This window comes from Diadema setosum, chromosome 18 (genome assembly GCF_964275005.1).
Source record: "Diadema setosum chromosome 18, eeDiaSeto1, whole genome shotgun sequence".
NCBI lineage: Eukaryota > Metazoa > Echinodermata > Echinoidea > Diadematoida > Diadematidae > Diadema > Diadema setosum.
The window spans coordinates 2,561,924-2,584,998 of NC_092702.1; the positions used below are offsets into that span (position 1 = coordinate 2,561,924).

The following is a 23,075-nucleotide window of genomic DNA, read 5'->3' on the forward strand; positions in this document are numbered from 1 at the left end:
TGAAAATTGACCTTGAAATGGCCGAGATATCCAAAAAAGCGATCCTAATAAAATTGACAGGCCACGACTTTTAGTAGGGTCTCTTTGTTTTTCCTTGTTTTTAGATATCTCAGTCATTTAAAACCGATTTTCATCAAATAAACTTTGATTCCCCTAAGAATTGTATGCTCTTTAACATTTCATAGAGTGGCTTCTAAATATCTCGCAAAAAGTTACAAGCTGAATCCTCACCTCAACCAGTACTGTACAATCCCTTTAACAAATGTTCAGTGAAAACAATGACTGCATCAACCTTTTCTGTAGTAAGCATTTCTGGTAAATTGATCATGAATGCATTATGCTTAGCTCAATATCAACATATGCATCAAGTTTATGGGATTACACTTGTATAATTCAACACGAATACATGTAATACTTTCCCTTACTTTGCAGACACCCACACACACACACACCAACATTCGCACAAACAAGTCCTGCAAAGCATTATAAGTAATGTAACACTCTACACTTCACAATCAAAAACCTGCTGCATAATACTCTTGTTTCATGACATAAATGAAAATCAAATACATGCATACTTCATCTATCACATTTAACTTGTATCTTTTTGTTTGAACCTAGTTTTTATTCAAAAGGGAAAGGCCCACAATTGCTAAGTATGCAGAAGAAGTGATTGCATATAACTAAGTGATTCTGAGAATATAATCATCAATGCCATGACCCTCAACAAGATTGATTATAGTCATTGCATCCTGTAATAAGACTAACATGCCATCAAGACTACTAATAGAAATAACGTGTATGTGATATCAAATGGTTGGAGACAAGACCTTGGTTTTATTTTAATGAACACTTCAATGGCGTCCAATTACAGGAAAGAATGCTGACCTCTTTACATGCATTTATAGTGACAACAAAACAACAACAACCACACAGACATGAGTTGACATACAATCTGTTTGTAGAAATGATGATGTGGTTTTATGCCAAATGCTTATTTCACCCTCACTTCCTCCTACACACGATTGATACCACATCCTCTTAGAAGAGATAATTCTTAAGAAAAGCAAAATCAACTGAGTATGCCAAATTCTCACATTTCACCCAGAGGAAGGCTAGGCCAAGTAAATAAGCTTGCAGGCATGTCACTTAAAGGCCCCCCTGAGGACATCCAATTCTGCTTCTGGGTCCAAGATAAATTCTGCAGATGTCAATAAGTCTTCATATCACAAGGTCTGGAATTATTTGATTGATACATGCAGCAATTAATTTGTCATTTAGCTGCACCTGCTAAGCTCCACTCCTATTAAAAAAAAAAAAAATAATAATTCTTGCCTTTTGTGACATCATAAACAGTAAAGTCTGGTGAAATAAGTTTAACAATACCTTTATGGTAGGCAACTTGCTACAACCATGTGCACCAGCTCACAATAGCAAGACAAGTTTCATAAAATATATTTCCATTTCTTTTCTTCCTGTACTCTCAATCCTTGAACATTTTCCACGGAGCAATAACTGTTACAATAGTAAGATTCTGAGGTGTTGTTCTGTGAGACCTGTCTTGTCATAGTGAGTTTGTGCATTTGTACAGTTGTAGTTGAGTTGTACAACATTAGGTATTGTGATGCTTATTTCACCTGACTTTATTGTTGATGACACCACAAAAGATAAGATTATCATTGTTTTAGGGGCAGAACTTAGTGGGTGCTGAAGAAATAACATAGAATGATTGAACATTTGTGATACATACAATGTATTTTGATGAAGAAAAAAAATCAAGAAATTGCCATTTGTAGACTTATACAAGTAGCAGTCAACATGTAATGGCTGTCAAGGGACCTTCAAGGGATGGTATAGTATTGGTTAATATGGGGGAATAAGATGTTAACTTTTTGTGAGATAATAGGAAACCTCTTGTGAAACATGAAATAGCATACAATTCTAAGAGGAATACAAAGTTCATTTGATGAAAATCGGTTCAGAAATGGCTGAGATATCCAAAAACAAATTACTGTAAAACAAAGTGATCCTAATAAAAGGTGGGTCCCACCTTTCATTAGGACCTCTTTGTTTTTGGATATCTCAGCCATTTCAAAACCAATTATCAACAAACAAACTTTGAATTCCTCTTTGAATTGTACGCTATTTCATATTTCATAAGAGGTTTCCCATTATCTCACCAACAAGTTTTAAATACCAGAAGCCCCATCTCAACCACAACTATACCATCCCTTTAGAGGAAAGGTAAGGCCTCTTCATTACACTCATACAGCCACTCATCTATTCCATTCATCTTGCACAGAGAGACAACATAATTAATGAATAAATGGAAAATTGATATGCACTTATAATCTTACATTCTATTTACATTTACAATGTACTTAAATACAAAATATGAAACTCTGTATCAAGGTGAAGCATGTTCAAGTGGTAGATTTACAAAAATTTACAAGGTGAATTCTATTCTATGGAGAACAAAGAATACATGTATTCATCACGAGGTACTTCAGTTAATTGAAGTAGACTTTTCTTTACACATTATATAAGTACCATGCCCTACTGACCAATACAATGAATATGTACTACAGTCAACCTCCAATAAATAAGTCAACTATTGTACATTGACACGCCAGGTGAATGGTATCAACTTATATTTGGTTTACATGCAAGTTCAATATCATGTGAACAGTGGTCCCAATATCTTCATCCCCCCCCCCCCCCCTGCTTGCTGGGTATGTCCTCTTGAATTTCTAAATTGTACAACCCTACACTACACATACAGACTGTATGATATCAATGATTTTCCACATCAGAGGGATATCTAATAAATGCAGTGTAGTCTGTACATGATCATAATACATTCCTTCCTTGGGATAAAACTTATTTCCAGGTAATGGCTCTCCTAAACAGTCTTGGTAACATCACTTCCACCTTTATTATTTCCCTACAGGTTTACAACCTGTGTATCCAAAACAACTCAAATTCAACTTGCTTGTTAAAGACACTAACTGTTTCTCAGTTTACAAGTTAAAGGGATACAAACAATAAAGATATGTGGATAGAGTGCATGCAGCAATATTAGGCAAAAAAAAAAAATCGTTGTATTGGCATAACCCGCCCGACCCTAAAAAAAAAAAACCCGACCCTGAACTTTTCAACAACAAAAAAAAAAGGAAATACATTGTTTTTACCAAGAGAGGGCGCGATACGGGTTTGCGAATTATCAAAAACAACAACAACAACAACAGCTGGTGTCGGAAAATGGCCGCGTAAACGGGAACACGCATGCGGTCTCCTATGGGTTCGAGTGGGGGGCCAGGGTGTTTTTCCATATGTCCAAAATATGATTCTCTTTTAATATTTGATGCTTTTAAACCGGTGATATAACAAACTTTGGATGCAACAGACCCTCTCTATCAAATGGGTTTTGTTAGATATGAGTTTTACGCGTAAAATACAGGTAGCAAAAAAAAAAAAAAAAAAAAAAAAAATCCGCCCGCCCGACCCTATTTGAAAATCTCATGTTATGCCAATACAACATTTCTTTTTTCTTTTTTTTTTTGGGGGGGGGGGCCTTAGTACAATGTTCACACAGGTTGATTACAAGTGAATTTTGAGGAAAAGCAAACAATCCATTCAAAAAGTAGGAGTCTAGGTGTTTCTATTGCTGGATGAGAAGACTGCCGCAGTTTAAGATGTCACAATAGGACAGCAAGATCAGGAGAGAGAATTCAATATATAAAATTCATTTTTCTAGCACAATGAAAGAGCACTTGACTTACCTCTTTCAGAAAGCAGGGGGAATGATATTATCCTGAACATACAAGTATGCCAGTAACAGATCGAGGGAATGTGTATTTTTCATTAAAATGAAAATTTACTAGACAACTTAAAAGCCAATACAGTCCACTGTTTCCATGAAAAAAAAAAGAAGAAAACATTATCTCTTTGCTTTAGATTCGTGCTGATATTCAATCATCTCCATCAAATTAGTAAGTATTCAACGTTTTCCAAAAAGATTATTCAGGCCATTTGAACTTGATAGCATTAGTGCTTGCATATATGCCTATGAGTCAAACTTGATTTGAAACTTATTTTTGAAAAAAGAATTGCATTCATGTCTCACAAGAGTGTAATCTTGCACGTACAAGTGTATTGACAGGTTCCATCAAGAAAAATTATGAGGATTACAGTGACTTAAAAATGAACATTGTCAAATCAAATTATTGATATTACAGCTGTTTTGAACCTGACTACTCTTTTATTGCAGCATTGAACGTTGTTCAGAGCCCAATGTACAAGTCAAGAGTCAGTGCAATACATTCTTGGTCGACTGAGTGAGAGCTTCATTTGCATCAGGAAAAACAAAACACAAAACAGGAATTAATGAATTTTGTCGTGAAGATTGAAGTACAAATCAAGCCTGCATAGATTTTCTGCCCATAGCAATTTGCACTCAGTATAGATTTGGGGAAAAGCTACCATTTTATGTAAAGCAGTGACAGAACAGGTCCACATGTAGAAAAATAAAAACAGAATAAGCAATTATTTCAACAAACAATCAACTGCATCTACTATACTCACATAGTACTCTCTTCGCAGTGATTGGATTGAGGTTGTAGACTGTAAATGTAGACGATTGAACACATACGTGTAACATTCCACTAAACTGCAGAACTGATTGAGCCAAGAACTAAAATATTGAAATTATCATTGATGCCTTTTGTGTTATCTACACCTTTCAAGCATACCAATATCACTGAATATTGGATGTTCATACAATTTATCATCCACTGAAGAACGAAACACATAGAGTGGCTCTCAGAATCCTATTCCTTGGGACTCTTCCATTATTCTTTCAGCCATCTCCTGCTCTCGGACCTTGTCCTGTGCCTCCTTCTGCATCTTCTCCATCTTCTCCAGGGTCACCGACTTCAGCGGCAGTAGTTTGGGCTTGCACAGGACCATTGCCGGCTGCTCCTCCTGATATACAAGGCCCTGCTTCGGAAGGACCTCCTTGAACACACCCTTGTTATCAGGCATGGTTCAATCTCTTGTGCATGCACCTCCTAGGAAGACACTACCACTGCCACAAGTTTACCTGTAGGTAATGTGATATCTGGTGGGCTACAAGTAGGTCTGGTGTGTCAAGTCTTGTGCTTGTCTTTAATCCAGTGAAGTGCTCTGGTAGCCTGTTTTGCGGCAGCTCAGGAGTAATTCAGGATTAACCCTTCAGTTCTCAGTCAGCTTATTGCATAGACATGCTTCATCAGGCATGTACGTACCGGTAATCTGTTAGAGCTTTGATCATTCTTCATGCACTGTTGAGCCTAATGGGAAAAATACAGAAAAGAAAAGAAATCGAAAAAACTTAAAGGGATACCTACAGTACAATTACCCCACTAAATTTGGACCTTGAAAAATGGAAACACTGTACTAATGGGACAATATCACAGAAATAATATTACTGTAGCACTCTATTTCTTACCACTTGAAGAGACATTGGGTGAAATTTATAAACTTATTCTTGATGGAAGTTTACCGGATAAAATAGATTTATGACACAAATATTTTCATGGTTTAATAGCAAATGACCACTGTGGCATTAGCAGTTATGGAAGCTACAAATGTACTAAGTGTCTGTATATGAAGAACTATTCAACAAATGGCCTCGATTTATTGCTGAACAAAACAATTAATAATGTAGTAGTCAGCCCGGTATGCATGCTACATCCACCAAGTCCAGCCTCTTGATGAAAGTTGTTGTCACATTTATGCACATCAATGATGATCCTTTTTGTAAGATTCTTTTTTAAGAAAAAGAAATGCTGTCAGAAGTACATGTAATCTTAACATTGAGGAATGCATTATCGGTATACATGTGATACGAGGATACGGAGTCGGGATAGAATCTATGTTACATATTACATTCGCAGTCAACACTACACTGTCTACAGTTTAGTTGTAAAACTGTAATAATGTTATCAACACCCACACCAAGGTTCGACCATGCGCAAAAATCCGCTAAAATAGGAGAATTATTCATACTTCTACATGTATACAGCAGGTGGTCCAATTTTGGGCAGCGTTGTCGTCAATAGGGCGGCTTGCATTACCATCATCAGTGCATGTTTAGACTTGGCAGATAGAATCTACACTAGATTAGAGATAGAGATTAAGACTTGAAATACAAGTCCACCTTCATACATGCGGATTGAGTGAATGCAGTGACTTAACATTAGTAGAACACGTCAGTGAAAGTTTGGGGAAAATCGGACGATCTGTTCAAAAGTTATTAATTTTTACAGTTTCTGCGCAGTCACTGCTGGATGAGAAGACTACTAACATGTATGATGTCGGTTAACAGTCACATGCGTACAATGATATAAGAAAAATATATAAAGAGAATTTTACCAAATTTTACTTTTTGAAAAAAGTGCACATTTCCCCGACTTTATTCCCCCTTGCCTTCTGAAAGAGGTAGTCCAGTGTTCTTTTATTATGCAAGAAAAGTGAAAATATCTTGAATTTGCTTTAAATTTTCTTTATAATATATTGTTGACATCACAAGCAAGCTGTAGTAGTCTTATCATTAGGGTTCTAAGCAGTGCAGTGACTACATTGTAATAAGCAGAAACTTCAAAAATTCATAGCTTTTAAATGGTTGTCTGACTTTCCTCAAACTCTTGCTGATGTGTTCTATTAATATTGCTGCATTCACTCAATCCACATGTCAATGGAGGTGAACTTGTCCTTTAACTTGTCTGTCTATACTATAGACATAAGCCGTTGTAGTGACTAGTTCTAGACCTAGTTGTTAATGTTAGATTATAAAATTTAATCTTATTCTTTATGAAGATGATCAAATGCACTTTTTTTAACTGATGTAAAGATGAGCTGAGCTGATTATACAGAGTGAAATAGCCTGCTGTCATAAGCATCTCACAATTCGATATGTCAAGTAATACTGCAGATTTCCATTCAGTAAGAATTATATGATAGGCGCTTTAGGGGTCTAGATTCTAACGTTAGTTGTCATACGTTTAGACAACAACAGTTTCTGCAACCATTCGATAGCCCATCTTCGAACACACAAATACATACTTATGGGACTACACAAAACATCGCCAATCCTGTTGATGGACAAAACGCAGAATGTGTTCTCAGACATTAAAATTTGAATAGGCCTACCTTGACGATTTAACCTCCTGTACGTGTAACTGCTTGTGGAAGTAAGATCGTACATTAGAACTGTTACGAATTCACGCTTTACAGCTGGGAATTCAACGTCTCTCTCCGCGTCTCATCAGCCTCCAGGAAAAACAACTGCATTAGTATTTTGTGTACGTAGGCGCGTATCTACCACATCACAGACCTATTTATATCTGTGGTATCTGTGGTATCTACTCTGTGCAAGCAAAGGTGCAGGTAAAGTATGGAAAGCCAATTTACGAACAGAAAAGACCGGCGGACCACTGATCTCCGATGCTAAGGTAGATATCAGTGACTCCATCATCAGCAGTGATTTCATGCGCAAAACGAGAATACATGTTTTCGCAACTGATTGAAAAATTATTCTTCATGGCGCTGATAGACAACTTATTCAACGATTAGGCCTACTAGTATTCAGTATTTAAAGGGATGATACAGTTTCGGTTGAGACGGGCCTTCAAGTGTCCAATGATTTTGATGAGAGATAATGAAATAACTCTTGTGATGATGACAGAGCATATAATTCTATAAGGAAATCAAAGTTTATTTGATGTAAATTGGTTGAAATGGCTGAGATAACTAAAAAAAAGCAATCTCAATAAAAGGTGGGACCCACCTTTTATCGGGATCGCCTTGTTTAACTTTGCTGTTTTTGTTATTCAGCCATTTCAAATCAATTTTCATCAAATAAACTTTGAATTCCTCTTAGAATAATTGTATGCTCTTTAACATTTCTTAAAGTGGTTTCTTGAAAGTATCTCTCAAAAAGTTAGAAGCTGAACCCTCACCTCAACCAATACTATAGCAGCCCTTTAATAGCAATGATTTGGAGAAAAAAATCATGGGCATCACACTCGCATTGGATTCTAACTTGCGATCTTCTGATTTAGACAACTTGAGACCTACTTGAACAAGCGACATCGATCGTTTGATGATTGAAGGGCAACATGTCAAACAGTTGCAAAAGTTTTTGCTTTTATATTTCGTGTAGTGTCCCATTGCCAATAATATCAGTTCAAAATGTTGAGCTACAAATGGCACTGAGATGCCATTTTAGTAGTAGAAGGGTGCAAGCATCTTTAAAAGAAACTGCTGTTTAAGTTTCCGAAAACTGATCAGTAAAGAGTCAAGATAATGATAATTTCTAAGTCGTATATGCACTTTCTCGACTAAGGTGACGACCAAAGCACATTAACACCTTCAAACTGATGCCCCCTTCCTTACTAGTATTACATGTATTGTCAAAATTATCTACATGTAGAAATCGCAATGTGCTTTTTGGGACCTTGCGATGCTGTAATCGATACTTCTCTACCAATTAAGATGTTACAATCTATAGGCCTAACATATACAATGTTCTCCACTGATACAATTTGGAACAACGGCAACTTGTCTCTATATCCACATAAAGTATTTGAGTGAGAAGCGATCACGAACAAAAGAACAACAACAAAAAAAAACCCCACTAAATATATCATAGATAAACCTTCAGAGCAAGTAGGCCTATACTGTATTTTCAATTCAAAATTCACTTCAAAATGATTTTATTTCCATATAAAGTAATGCAAAGTAATATACATAACGCTTACATGAGTACATAACATCAAAAGGAACTTTCAATCACGTGATTTTTAAACAAAACATAAATACAAGTATCATAATGATATCAACGCTGGTTTGGATAAATAAACAAGTAAGCAATATTATGGAAAAGAGGAATTCACAAGAAAAGTATAGCTTGTAAAATTTGTGAATTACTCTAGAAGGTGAGGGCTTCTCAAGATCCGTCAAGGACTCCATGTATCAAAGATTTTGATATCCTGATGTCAGGCGAAATAATCAGAAAAAAAAGACTATGACAAGGACAAGAACAAAAATGTGGACTGGATAGACAGAAAATAAAACTAAAGACAGGCATGACTATGAAAGGGAGGGAAACAAAACAAGACAATGTCTATTTAACATTGTATATATAATTTCTATGTATTTAACATTGTATATAGGTCAATTTTTTCATACAATCTATTTCATGTAGGTTAATTGCTGATAAAGGTGTAATGAACTTATCAAGATCTAATACGTGTAGTAATAAGGCAATGGAAGAGGGTAATAAGAAATCTCTCCATTATGTAGGTCACCTTGTATCATGCACATGGATATAAATGGATATAAAATTATTAAAGTTTTTATTTTTTAGTTAAGCCGTGTGGCGATTGTGATATGATTTGACAATGTCCCTTCTCTCTATCATAATAATCGGTGATTAATGTTCAGGGCCTATCTTATGCTGTCATCGTAACTCCGTACTGTTGTTTGTTTACTTTGTTAACCGTGAAATCACAGAATCATGATATGTTCAGTCCCATATATTGTAAAAGGACGGATTAGGCCTATCCTGCTCAGCCTTCTGCATTCACACTCCCAATACATGTGCCATAATTCAGTCAGATCATTTGATTCACTTTATCCCGAGTGGTTCCCAATTGATGTGTTCTCTTATTCTTTTCTTTAATCTGCGATTACACGTATGTTCGGATGTGTACACAGTGTATATTTTATTGTCTTGAAAATAAAAAGAAATGACTGTATTTCATTTGTAATATGATATTCAATGCAGAAAATTCCCATAAATTCATTTGAATTAAATTTGGAATTTAATACAGTAAAATCAACTAAACAACTCTAAATCAAAACGTAATGTTAATAGTACATGATTGTAATACATCTGTTGCAACAAATAAAACAACATCACAAGAAGCCACGTGCATGCATTGTATACAGAACTCTGCCCCCAGTGGACTATAGCCTTGTTAACAATGCTTGTCTGCATGTTACTACAACCTGCGATGAAACACAGCAACGCAACACTATTTACATTAATCACATGCATGTTCGTATTCCAGGAATTCTGCTTAATCTGTGGACCTGAACCACTCGAAGATGTCATCGTACATCCCATCGACTGTATTTAGGTTTGAATTGGGGTCTGACGCACAACTTGTAATGAAAGACCCTGCTGTTGCTTTAAGGATGAATCGTGAAATTTGTTGAATAGATACTCTTTGTAAAAATAAATGTGATACAGTATAATTTGTGATATACGATACAATGTAGGTCATACTGTGGTGTAGGGGGCCCATTAAATTTGAATGCATATTGGATATCATTAAGAAAAGGTCTCTTAATCTCTTTATTTCTAAGTGCCTCAACTCCCCAGGCACTCATTTTATGTATTGAATTCCTGGGGCCTATGGCATAAAACGTTCCGCTTTGGAAAAGTCGGGTTACATTTTGACATTTTCCTGTGTTAAAGTCAATGACAGAATCATGTTTTTAACCAGAGTTTTCAGTCTTTACAGAGTTCTTCTCAGGAAAAAGTTTAAATGCAACAGGCGTCTGATCATGTATGTATATATGCCGTGTTGCGTTCTTGTTCCAATTTTATGCATGGTCAGTGATGGTCGTTTTTAGTGACGAACCAGCTGAAGACTGATGTACGTCAGGAGCTCGATACCCACGAGTCATACAGCCCACGAGTCGTACAGTCCGTGCACGAGCAATATAGACACCAAGTAAACAAGGCCCATGTTTGAGCTGTACGGTCAACGAGCTAGACACTATAATAAGCGAAAAAGGCCCACGATCTCGACATCACAATGATACTATACACGGGGCTTACTCGACTAGTGTCGATTCACAATATTTTTTCTTTGTTACAACATTGTACTGATTTTGTGTATGTAAAATATTTTGTGTTGCTGAAAATGAATGAATGATAAATGAATGAGCTCGTGGACCTTTTTTGCTTAGTGTCGAGCTCGTGGGCCTTATTTGCTTATAGTAGGCCCTATCTAGCTCATGGGGCCTGTTTTACTTATAGTGCCTAGCTATCGACAAGAGGCTGTTTTAATTTGTGTTTATAGCTCATGGGCCGTCATAATAATGGCTCATGGGTTGTCCCCCTGAAAACAATAAGTTTTAACTTGAGGCTGAAGACCGTCCAGTACTTTTTTTTTCCATGGTCTTGAAATGAGGCATTACCCATCTAGAGTGAAAGCAGAAGGAGGAAAAGATTCTTGACAATTTCGGTTTTTTTTTTGTTTTGTTTTTTTTTTTGTTTTTTTTTAATAATTGGCTCCTTTCCCTATGGACCGTAATCATAGTCTTATGACTAGTCACCAATAGAAGACGTATTATGTAATAAAGAAAGGCCCTTATACGTGTTTATTTCATTCATGTGTGTGTGTGTGTGCTATTTTTGCTTTTGTCAATTTGACTACCCGACGAACTTCCCAGGATAAGTGGGATGGAACGTAGCTGAACACACTAAAACTCGGCGCTACTTTTATTATTATCATTTTTTTTTTTAAGTGAGGGGGGCCACTTTATGGGCACAGGAAAGTCGATTTATTTGGAGGAGGAGCCATTTTGGATGTCCCAAAATCGACTGACAAGCAAGAACAAAAAAAAAAAAAAAAGGAGGTTTAACATTTTGGGCGCCACTCTCGGGGTTAATCGGCTGACAAACAACCCCTCCCCCCCCCCCCCCTCCGAAAAAAGAGAGAAAAAGAAAAAGAAAAAAAAAGTCTTCACACTTTTTGATGCCACTCCTCTAACAGCATCGGCTGCTGACAAGCTGTATTTTCTGAAAAACAAAACAGGAAAAAAAAAAGAGGGGCCATGAGTGGTAAGAACCTATGTATAATGCACAAAAAAAAAGTATGAGGGGGGGGGATGGGAAGTCTGTTAAAGGGATAGTACAGTATTGGTGGAGATGAGAATTTGGCATTTAACTTTTTGCAACATACCAAGAAAACACTTGTCATATAGTACAGAGCATACCATTTTAAGAGGAATTCAAAGTTTATTTGATGAAAATCAGGTTTGGAATGACTGAAACATCCAAAAACAAACTAAAACAAAGCGATCGTGATAAAGTGTGGGTCCCACACTTTAGTAGAATCGCTCTTTTTTGATATCTCAGCCATTTCAAAACCAATTTTCATCAAATAAATGTTGAATTCCTCACAGAATTACATGCTCTTTCATATTTCTTAAGAGGCTTCTAATTATCTCACCAAAAAATGTTAGAAACCTGAAATTAGGTCTCAACCAAAACTGTACTATCCCTTTAACTACGAAAATGCAGAATAATGTACAAATAATTGAAAATAAAAAAAAAAACTCTTCTTTTCTTCTGACAGGGGTAACAGTGATATTGTATTAGTTGGAGAGAATTAGCTGAAATCAGTGATGTGGATGATCGCTGAGTAGCAATTATACTCGTGAGGGTCTAGGGGAAAAGAGAGCACGGTATGACAATGAAACTCCCCTTGTGCAATACCGACACATGACGAAGTATATAGGCATTCCCATCACTGTCATTGGAAAAGAAAAGCTGAAGGGTTTTAGAACCAATGCGAGAACGTTTTGCATAATTTCGTTTCTTTATCTTTTTTTTTTCTCAATCGTGTTGGATTTTTTCCCATTATCTCAGCTGGTTATTGGTTTACTCTTGATAAAGAAAGTAAAAAAAAAAAAATCGCGTATTTTAATCCTCATCGAAATAAAACATGTGACAGGTGCAATACTCCCATGGTGTGATAAGGATGACCTTGAAAAAAACAAACTCTTATTCATTATTGAAAATGGTTTGATAAAAACTGTTTTAGTCCATCAGGGGACAAAGGTCGAATGAGGACTGGCACACACACGCAGAACTCTAAAAAGGTGTCAATAGAATGGCTTGGAAACAGAAAGTGTTTTTAATGAATGACTTTATCACGTATATAAGGTGAAGGTTCCTATGGTTTCACTCTGTATGACTGCATGGGAGAAGCTGATCTTTGTCCAGACTGAAACTGACTGACGGGAATAGCGTGGACTTCCTTGTTTTGTTGGCGATCCACAGCGTAGAGCGGTTAGCAAACAAACAGACTGTGCATGCACGAGGTGTTTGATGTTTGCACCGTGCATGACATGTTACTCGGGGTTGAACGGAAGGGTTTTCCCCTTTCGGGACGGGCGAAATCTTCGGCACTTTGAATACCACCGGCGATATTTCGCAAAGTGTACTTAAAAAGATGTTGGCGCAAACTGGTCCAGTTGCCTACGGGATCGCGGCGGAAAACATGGCCCACTGCGACGTGAAAGTTTGTCTACTTGGGGTAAGTCGACTGCCGCTCTTCTCGCCAGCTGTTAGTTGCAAACGTGTCGCTTTCTCGTTTGAGTATAGCCTCTATATTGATACGTATGTCATTGCAAAGTTTCAGTTCCGATACGATCACGCGGCTGTCTCACCTCTCTGATCAGTAACGTAAATGGCAAAAAGTCATGGCTTCAATTACAAGTAGTTGTAGTTTTGCTATATATGCTGTATAACAATGTATAAGGCTCAAGTGAAAATGCCTGTGTTAAAATGTGCAGCAGTCGTATAATGTGTAGATGACGCACAGTCAGGTTTTGATAATCGAATTTAAACTTCACACCTCTATCAATTCGATGTGTTTTTCATACCTTATCTATAGATACGCTGTGTCTATATCTCAAGTAGTGACAGACACTTGCTGCTAGACTTATTTTCTCCAAGGACTTTGGGTTATAGCAAAGGTTAGAGTTGTAATAGGAGGCTTAGTTTGATGTGAGGATTATGATTAGGGTTAGGGTTAAGTCTCTGGGGGTAGAATTTATGTTTTGCAGATATTTCATGGGAAAATGTCGCAGGAGCAAATGTCATGCAATCTCAAGCACCCCTTGCTATAATAATATACTCCGTGTGGTAAACCCTCGTGGTCCCTCAAAATAATATGAGGTCCTGCAGTACAGGTGGCAGCAACATTTGAAATTATACATAGGGGAGGAACACGAAGTTTTGGTTGCTTGACTGTTGGTTTCCATACCATGCTGTGTTGGCGATAAGAATATTGTCTCAAACCCTATTTCTTTTCCTCCGATAGAGTATTGGCCATGACTACCATGTCGATGCGTGATATATATGTCGAAAGCTGAAGCTGCATGGAGGCATGTGACTTTGCGCACAGCTGTACGCCGTGTGTAAATATGCTGTGAAAGTATTGGGTTGCACTTAAGTATCCAGGGACATGCAGACCCATACTTGAAATGTGATCTGCCTATTATACATGATTGATGTTTGATGTCTAAAGGCATCTAGTGTTACGAATGTAGACAATCATGTTCCATTGTTTGGAAGAAAATAAACTTTGAGTCAGTTTCTAGTAAAGTCGACGAAAGTCAATTTCGAGTATGTAGACGATAATCAGAATCTTGATTTTAAGCCGATTTGGCGACATAGTTCTGATGGTCATTGATCTCATGTAGCACGAGTCTTCATGACTATGTCGCTATTGCGACAGTATAGGCCTTGTATAGGACCTTCTGACTGAGGTACTGTAATAGGCACGCCTAGCATCTCCTTGGTAGGACTGTACCTTATGAGAGTAAACCATTAATGATACAATCATTTGGAGCTATAAATGAAGAGTTTGTTTGCAAAAACCGATAAGTCCATATTTGTCAAATGGAGATATTTGCCATTAAAGGTCAAGAAAAATAAAGAGAATAATGAGAAAATTTTTGCTTCTTTTGACAATAACTTCAAAAATGTACCTTTATATGTAGTGACCAATATATCATTTGAAAGGTATTATTTTGTGCTTTATGACAGAGACCGTACTTCAAAATCTTTAAAAAAAATGGACTTATCGGTTTTTGCAAACAAACTCTTCAAATGTTGAAGGTCCATGGTACCCAGTGTACAGTATACTGTTAAGCCTGTACGGATTGTGATTGTCATGGTGTGTGCTCGCTTATTGTTGAATCCCTTGCCTAGAGTCTATTTATTTATAATGACAAGGAACAATACAATGAAATACGGGTTCAAAGTTCATCACTTCACCTTTACTAATATTATGTAGTTTTCCTAACAGCAGTTCGTGAAGCGATTTTGTAACAAATCTTTACTTGTTTACACACTGCCTATTATAGCATGAGAGGAACGTTATGATTACCGTTAGATTTCGATAGAGGACCGGTGTCTAGCGTCTATACATCGGTACGGCCAAAGAAGGGAAATATCCCTATGTATGACTCTCGAAAAGAGGGATGCTCTCCCCCCCCCACCCCCCCCCCACACACACACACAGACACTTCTTTGCATCTTGTCCCCATGAGAGAAGGGGAGTGAAAGTATAGAGGCGACGTGCACACGGAGTATTATATACATGTACCTCACTGTTGTGCGAATTATGTATCAAAACGGATTCAGCAATCTGTATGTCACCTTTTTATGGTTTTGATTTGTTTTGGGTTTGTTGTTGTTTGTTTGTTTGTTTTTTTTTTTTTGTGCCGCAGTTGTGCACGATTATAGAAATAAATCGTGTAAGTCTTTTCACATCGATTGCAAAAACAATTGATATCATTGTGAAAGTCTTCACGTACAACTATATCTATAACACAGTGACACATTAATGTGATCCGTCGATACTGACTTTTATTCTGGTTCCGTGTATTCTCTTGTCTGTTTTCCTTCCTCTGTTTCGTCACGCTTGCCACCAGAAACACTGTGTAGGAAAAACGAGCATAACGAACCGGTTCTTGAAGGGAACTTTTAATGAGAAGTACGAGACCACCATTGGGTAAGTTTGGGGATTTTTTTTCTTTTTTTGTTATCGTTTTAGGCCTATCATACACGAAAAAACAAGAGTACTCGCACTGTATGTGAATAGGGCAAGATTTCATTTAGTTCCTTAACAAAGTAACATGATGCATATTATTCACACACATACACACACACATTATTACACACGCACAAAGTGATATAAATGATAAGACACGTTCACATGTAGTGTGCTCAGAACTACGATTTGCTAAGATGTAAACGTCTTCCCATTTGAAGAGTTGTTGATGATTTTGTTTCATCTCCAACAAATTAGGGAAACAATGAAATAATGTTCGCGTATACAAATAATGTCATGAAATCAGCCATGAGTCACAGATTAAAACACAAAACAGACACTTTGATGTAATGAACAGCAAACTGCTAGTGAGTAACGTTAGACTTCAAAGGGAAAGTATAGTATTGATGGAAATGAGGATTGGGCTTTTAACTATTTGCGAGATACCAAAAAACACTTATGAAATAATACAGAGCATACCATTCTAAGAGGAATTCAAAGTTTATTAGATGAAAATCGGCTCTGGAGTGGCTGAGGCATCCAAAAACAATGGAAAACAAAGCGATCCTAATAAAAGGTGGGTCCCACCTCTTATTAGGATTGGTCTGTTTGGATATCTCAGCCATTTCATAACCAATTTTCATCAAATAAGCGTCGAATTCCTCGTGGAATGTTATGTTCTTTCATATTTCATAAGAGTAATCTCATTATCAAACCAAAAAAAAAAAAAAAAAAAAAATGTCAGAAACCTGAATTTAAGTCTCAACCAAAACCATACTATACCTTCAAGAAATGCTAAACGTTATACTCTCCCACATACATGATGCGCATAAATCGTGCTATGAGTCTACGGCGGAACTCGCTCGTATTGTTATAGGGTGAATTATTGTCTGCATGCTTTTTACTTTTAAATTGGGACGTTTGGTAGGCATTTCTGCTGACGCATGCAGGGTATAGCTATCAAAATTTATTTTTAAATCAAGGTGACTGCTAAAGCCACAAGGCTTGGCAGTACTTGCAGTACTACCCTTACCAGGTAAGAATTCATTTATCACAGGCCAAAGTCTAAACAAACAAACAAACAAACAAATAATATTGTTTCGCCTGTTATACCTGATCACTTCATGTCTTCTTGGGTTTTGTTTTTATGATAAAAATAATTGGGAAGAAAGAAGAAGAAAGAAGATAACCTCGTATCAATACGGAGTGTGGTTATGTATAATAATAGTGAACAGCAAAAACGTGACAGATGTTTGACAGGAAACTCTTTTACAAAATTTAATGTGATATTGCAGAGGCGTTGTGCACTTAAATCTGCCAGCTATGTTGGCCTATATCATTCTATGCCCCATTATAGTTTCATATCAATGTTTATGTGTGAACGTATTTGACCATGCAACTGGGCTTTGAGGTTTTAAACAAACGTGGTCGTTTGCTCGTTTCGTTGTTTATTTTACCTGTGCGGGTCTTTTCTTCCTCGAGAAACGTGAACAACACGTATATGAAATGAAATGACTAATCTTTCTTCCTTGTCCGCCTTGGACTCGTCGGAATTTCGGAGTTTGGGTATTTGATCCGTGTTCATCGTGTCACTGCCGGCAACTAGGGACTGGTTCGAGTCCCACTGGTTCCTTTTTTCCGACATGTTTGTTTGTTAATTTACAGACTAGCAGTTACTTTGTAGAGGGAGAAAGATTGAAGAAACTTACACCTGAACCTTCACCCCTCTGAACAATATTTTTCTTTCATGAAATGACTAAAATATTGTGAATAAACATTATGATAAACATTGATTATCAGAACTTATAAATCAGTCCTCATCGGAGTTCTCAGATGCTCCATGCAAGATCACGACCAATCTATCTTCCCAACGCAGAACAATAAGTAAGATACAGGTGATCCCCATTATAAGAAGGGAATCTTGAAAAAGAACAATCAGAGTATTAGGGCCTATGCATAAGAGAATCATATACTGACTGAGTGTAAGTCTGAAAGAGTTCCTGTTGAATGATTTGAGAGGTATCTATAAAGGTATATTTTGTGCGTATGCATGCATGTGTGATCGTGATTGTGATTGTGAGCGTGTATAATGTGCATGATAATTGTGTGTGTGAGTGCGTATTTGTGCATGTGTTTGTATTTACGTTGACTTTAAAGAATTACATGTATTCAATTTGACTTTAATGAAAGAAAATGAATGGTCGACAAGGACAGAAACAAGTGAATAACAAGATAAAGTCGTCATAATGGATGTTCGTTTATTTACCGTTCTTTCTCATGTCCCAGAGCTGCTTTTACGTGCAAGTGTCTGCTTTATCACAACGTAGAGTATCGCTTTTTGCTGTGGGACACGGCGGGGCAGGAAAGAGTAAGTGGATTATAATTTTTTTTTTGGTCATTCTATTTCTAAAGGACGAGAAATTACAGAATTTAATGAGCACACGTGATTAAATCTCATCCAACCCTAAAACGTCAGGATAATGAGAAACTAACTTACCTCACCAAGTATTGACATGAACATAATGAGGCTCACCTTCCGCTTGTTTGTTTGATTGATTGTTTTCGTTTGTTATGTTATATTTCGAGTGAAAATTCATTTTGATAAGTGAAAGTGCAGGATTTAAAGGGAAGGATACCCAATAGAGTGACTTTAAATACATCCACTGATGATAAAAAGTTTGATAGATTTTGATTATGAATGTCCTCCAATATTATATCACACAATTATGAACGATAGATATATTACTGATCAAAGATCACTTTTGTCGGAAGTTTACCTGTAATAATGATCACATGCCTATCACTCATAAAACGTGACTTCTATGAACTGATTTCCATTGCAGTTTATCTGCAAAAAAAAAGAAAAAAAGAAAAAGAGTCATTTATGACTAGGTTTAGCATAACTGAAATATTAAGTTCCTCTTACATTCTGCAACAGCCATCCGATAATGGCTATCTCTCCAAGGTGCAAAGATATAGAAACAATAACAGTGTCGATCGATTCATGTGCAAGAAAAATGAGCAGGGCCTATACTGACAAGGACGCTTCGGATATGGTCAAATTACCATGATTTCCTTTTATTTTCCTTGGATCGTCATTGATGCTTTAACCAATATTTTCAGGCCACATTATTAACTACATGTTTTTATCATGATCAAAGTATGATTTAATGATTGATTCATCATGGTCCAGTTGATTTGTTCTTTGGTAAGGAATTACACCGAGACAAAACCAAAACAAAACAAAACAAAACAAAACAAAACAAAACAAAACAAAACATAGATATCGAGTCTATCAGTTGCTCGAAATAAAAAAATTAGGGTGCCTACAACAAGCTGAAAGCTTTGTCTTCATTACAGATTCAAATCCATTAAATTTGTTGGCTGCATCTGCTCTCTGAGGAACACATTTGCTTTCATAAGAGAGAGAGAGAGAAAAAAAAAAGGAAAGAGAAGGCGGGAAAAGATACAGCGTGCGTTATGAAATGCGTGTGAGTGTGTGTGTTTCTATTGTATTGTATAGGCGAAACGGTTATCAAAATTAATTAGTTTACTGGTGTGGCATAGGTGACTAACCACCTGATGTATAGCTAGTATAGTGAAAACTTACTCCTGAACCTTCCAAAACAGAGGGAAACAATATTATTTTGTTGCAACTGATGACAAATTGCCCTGCATCGACGTAAATAAGCATTGAATTGATCAGTGTTTTAGTATTGTGCCATGATAAAAAATCATGGGCGTACATACTCGAGCGGGATTCGAACCTACGACTTCCTGATCACCGGACAGGCGTCATCTCCACTAGACCACCGAGCTTTCGCCCGACAGCAGGTGTTGGTTCTAATCCTTATAGCATGCAGGGGGTACTGCGTAATTATTCAAATTCATTAAAGTTCTTCCGTCCAGATGCATGTCGATGCAGGGCAATTTGTCATCAGTTGTCATCAGTTGCAACTGAAAGCATCTCGACGGAAGAATTTCATGAATTTGAATATTATTTTGTTATTATTATTGTTATTGTTGTTTATCAGGGGAGGGTCATCCCATAAAGTTGTTGTGAGATGAGGATAATGGAATTTTGTTTCGTTATTTTTTTTACGTTTTCTTTGACAGTTTCGCGCTCTGTCTGCACTCACGTATAAGAATGCTGCCGCTGCGGTTTTAGTATACGACATAACAGATCAGGTAAGAACCAAAATATCAATACGAAGGTTTTACTGTGACAACAGGGCTACAAGCAACATTACTAAACATTATTGTGTTGTATATTGACTTGTTAATACCTATAGAATACAAAACACAAGTATGATGCAATACAAAAATAAAGCCCTCTGTCCGCCTTATAAAGAAAACTGCAGGTTTGTGGATGTCCGTCATTCGGGACCGTAAAATGTGTATAAAGATAAAATATATCATGTGACGCTGTCTTTCAAACCTTGTAACATCTGTATCAGAAGTAAAGCTATTCCTCCTGTGAAAGATTAAATATGGTCAACACTATAGTTATAAGAGTTGCACCCTCCAAAGATTGGCGACGAAACTGGCATACACAATGTCAAAGTCAGTACTCGAGTTTCAGCAGCGTCTGATGATTGCGCAATACTGGAATAATTGTGATATTGAGATCTTGATGGCATTCATCAGAAAGGTGCACGCCTCTTTGCATTAGACGAGAAAGTGGGGATGATGATGATGAGGAGGAGGAGGAGGAAAAAGAAGAAAAGAAATACAGAAGGAGAGAAATGAAAGACGCCAAAGAACATGCATTTATTATGATTAGATATGATAGGTAAATGATACGGAAGAAAAATGGGAGATCGGAAAGGGGGACGGAATGAAGAGGAGAAGAAATAAAAATGAGGAGGAAATACATGAGGGAGAAAATCGCATAGAAAGCACAAAGGCAGAAAGAGAAAGAGGAGAAAGGGAAGGGAGAAGATAGTGAAAAGGAAAGATTGATGGAAGGAATAACATGATGCTAATATTCTGTGGACTTAACGTTGGGTTGACAGACGTCTTTTGATGACGTCAGCTACTGGTTGAAGGAGCTTCGGAGACAGGGACCAGAAGAGATTCTCGTTTATATCGTCGGAAACAAGATCGACCTGGAATCTAGCAGAGAAGTGGACCGAGACATGGCCGAGCAGTACGCCCAGCGGAACGGTGCCTTCCACCTCCAGTCCAGCGCTAAAACTGGCAGCGGCGTCATCGATATATTCTACGAAATTTGTGAGTATAAGATCAGTTTTGCCAAGTAGCCCTCGAATGATAAACTATACGGCGGTCTTGAGGAGAAAGACAAGTTCTGGCACACAATCGCAACTCTATCCTCTGATGCAGCACCCCGTGTAGCACCTCATAGTATTTGCTAGAACTCGATTTTTCCACTTTTCATGAGCTGCTAATTATTTTCGCACGTTAAAGACATCAGCATTTGCTCCATGCTCAGAAAATAACTTACATAAGAAAAAAAAACGTTTCAGTTTCAACGTGGAGGTGCTATTAATAGCGCTTACGACGAAAAACACTGCTTTGTTTGTGCATGATACTCTGATTATAAAAGGCGTGTATTGCAGATATTGTGCAAAGGTATTGATATTTGCTGCATATTTCAAGAAACAGCCAGAAATGTTTTCGGTCCCTTATGCCGAGCGAATTGTTATAAAAGTACTTCGTATATAATAATGTCATAATTGTATCTCTCCTGCATGTTCCTTCTAAATCATACCCAAGTGATTAACTGTTTTTAAACAACCATTTCTGTTTCGTGTTTATTTCGGACCATAATTTTTCACATTTGTCGACCTACCCCTGTTGTTCAACTCGATGTGCAATTTATCTGAATAAATTCGTGCTATTGGTATCATTCCATAATTCTCATAAGCAACCATAAATCACCTTACCATTATCATTACCATCACCATCATCACCATTATCATCTCAACCAAGTTTTTCACCACCACCATCATTTTCACAACCATAACATCACCAATATGACAACACCATCACCAACACCCGCGTCTTAATCGTCATCATCATTAATATCACTACCACTATTACCGTTAGCGTTACCAACACCATCACTCCACCATCTTCTCCGCATCACTACCATCAAAATCGCCATCATCATCATTACCGTCACAATCCCTTTTACCATCAATATTCCCATAATTATCTCCACCACCAATGACCGCCACCGTCATCATGATTAACCATCATCGCACTCACCATCACCATCAAAATTAAGCACAATTATCATGATTATTATCACTTCCAAAGTCAGCATCAAACCATCATTATAATCATCATTTACGGATTGATTTTTATATACTATAACTGGTACTCTTTGCTATCATTCTGAATACTGGATTCTTTATCTACTCTTACCTGACAACCTACTTTCTACATTTTCCGTCGAAGCATAACCCTTGTTACAATCGTATCTATATGGGACCAAAGAACTAACAACCCTGGTAGCATATACTATAGTAAAGAGTAGGTTCCATTACACTAGTGTGATTTAATCAGTATTCAAATCCCAAATAATGTTTTCCGTCTTTTACAATCTTCATTGTACCGTCATCTTTTTCATCTAGTTGAGTTGTGATGTTGCCAAAGAGGTAAGCCCTAAATGAGCAGCAAATGCACAAAACAACCTTATCTTTGGTATGGGGCGTTTAGTTACATCTCTTGATCACTCTTCTACATAATTTATGTTCTATGTACTTTCAAGTGGGAACTATTTTCTGATACACCTATCTGTACACCTGTGCTAATGTATTCCGTCTACTTCTCTTGTCTGAAATGTCTATACAGGTGCAATGCTGACAACCTTCTCACAGATGAAGAGAGATGAGTATTTAGTCAGTCGGACACGAGGCGCTGTGGTTCTCGATGCATCAACAATTGACAGTAGTCAAGACCAGCATGACATGACTCGTAGATGTTTGTGTAGGAACACGTAGTGGAGATAATTTCGCCATGTGACGGAGACATACATGCTCTCTGCGTATCGCGCTTTTGTGTGAAAACCCGGATTTAGCAGCCTACAGAGACAACACGAAGGATAGTCAAGATGTTGCGTGCTATCATCTTGCGTGAGTGCACATACAGTACTACAACGGCAATGAACAGCAGTCTGTTTTCATGGCTTTTTTTGACACGAAT

General features: G+C 37.2%; 1 protein-coding gene across 1 annotated transcript; it reads left to right on the top strand.

The window, feature by feature from the left end:
- Positions 1 to 13,295: 13,295 nt before the first annotated feature.
- On the top strand, positions 13,296 to 22,873 carry LOC140242074 (ras-related protein Rab-22A-like). Its single transcript, XM_072321834.1, has 6 exons — positions 13,296 to 13,379; positions 15,787 to 15,866; positions 18,192 to 18,273; positions 20,022 to 20,093; positions 20,921 to 21,137; positions 22,725 to 22,873. The coding sequence occupies exons 1-6, from the start codon at positions 13,296 to 13,298 to the stop codon at positions 22,871 to 22,873; spliced, it is 684 nt and encodes a 227-aa protein (XP_072177935.1).
- Positions 22,874 to 23,075: the final 202 nt, after the last annotated feature.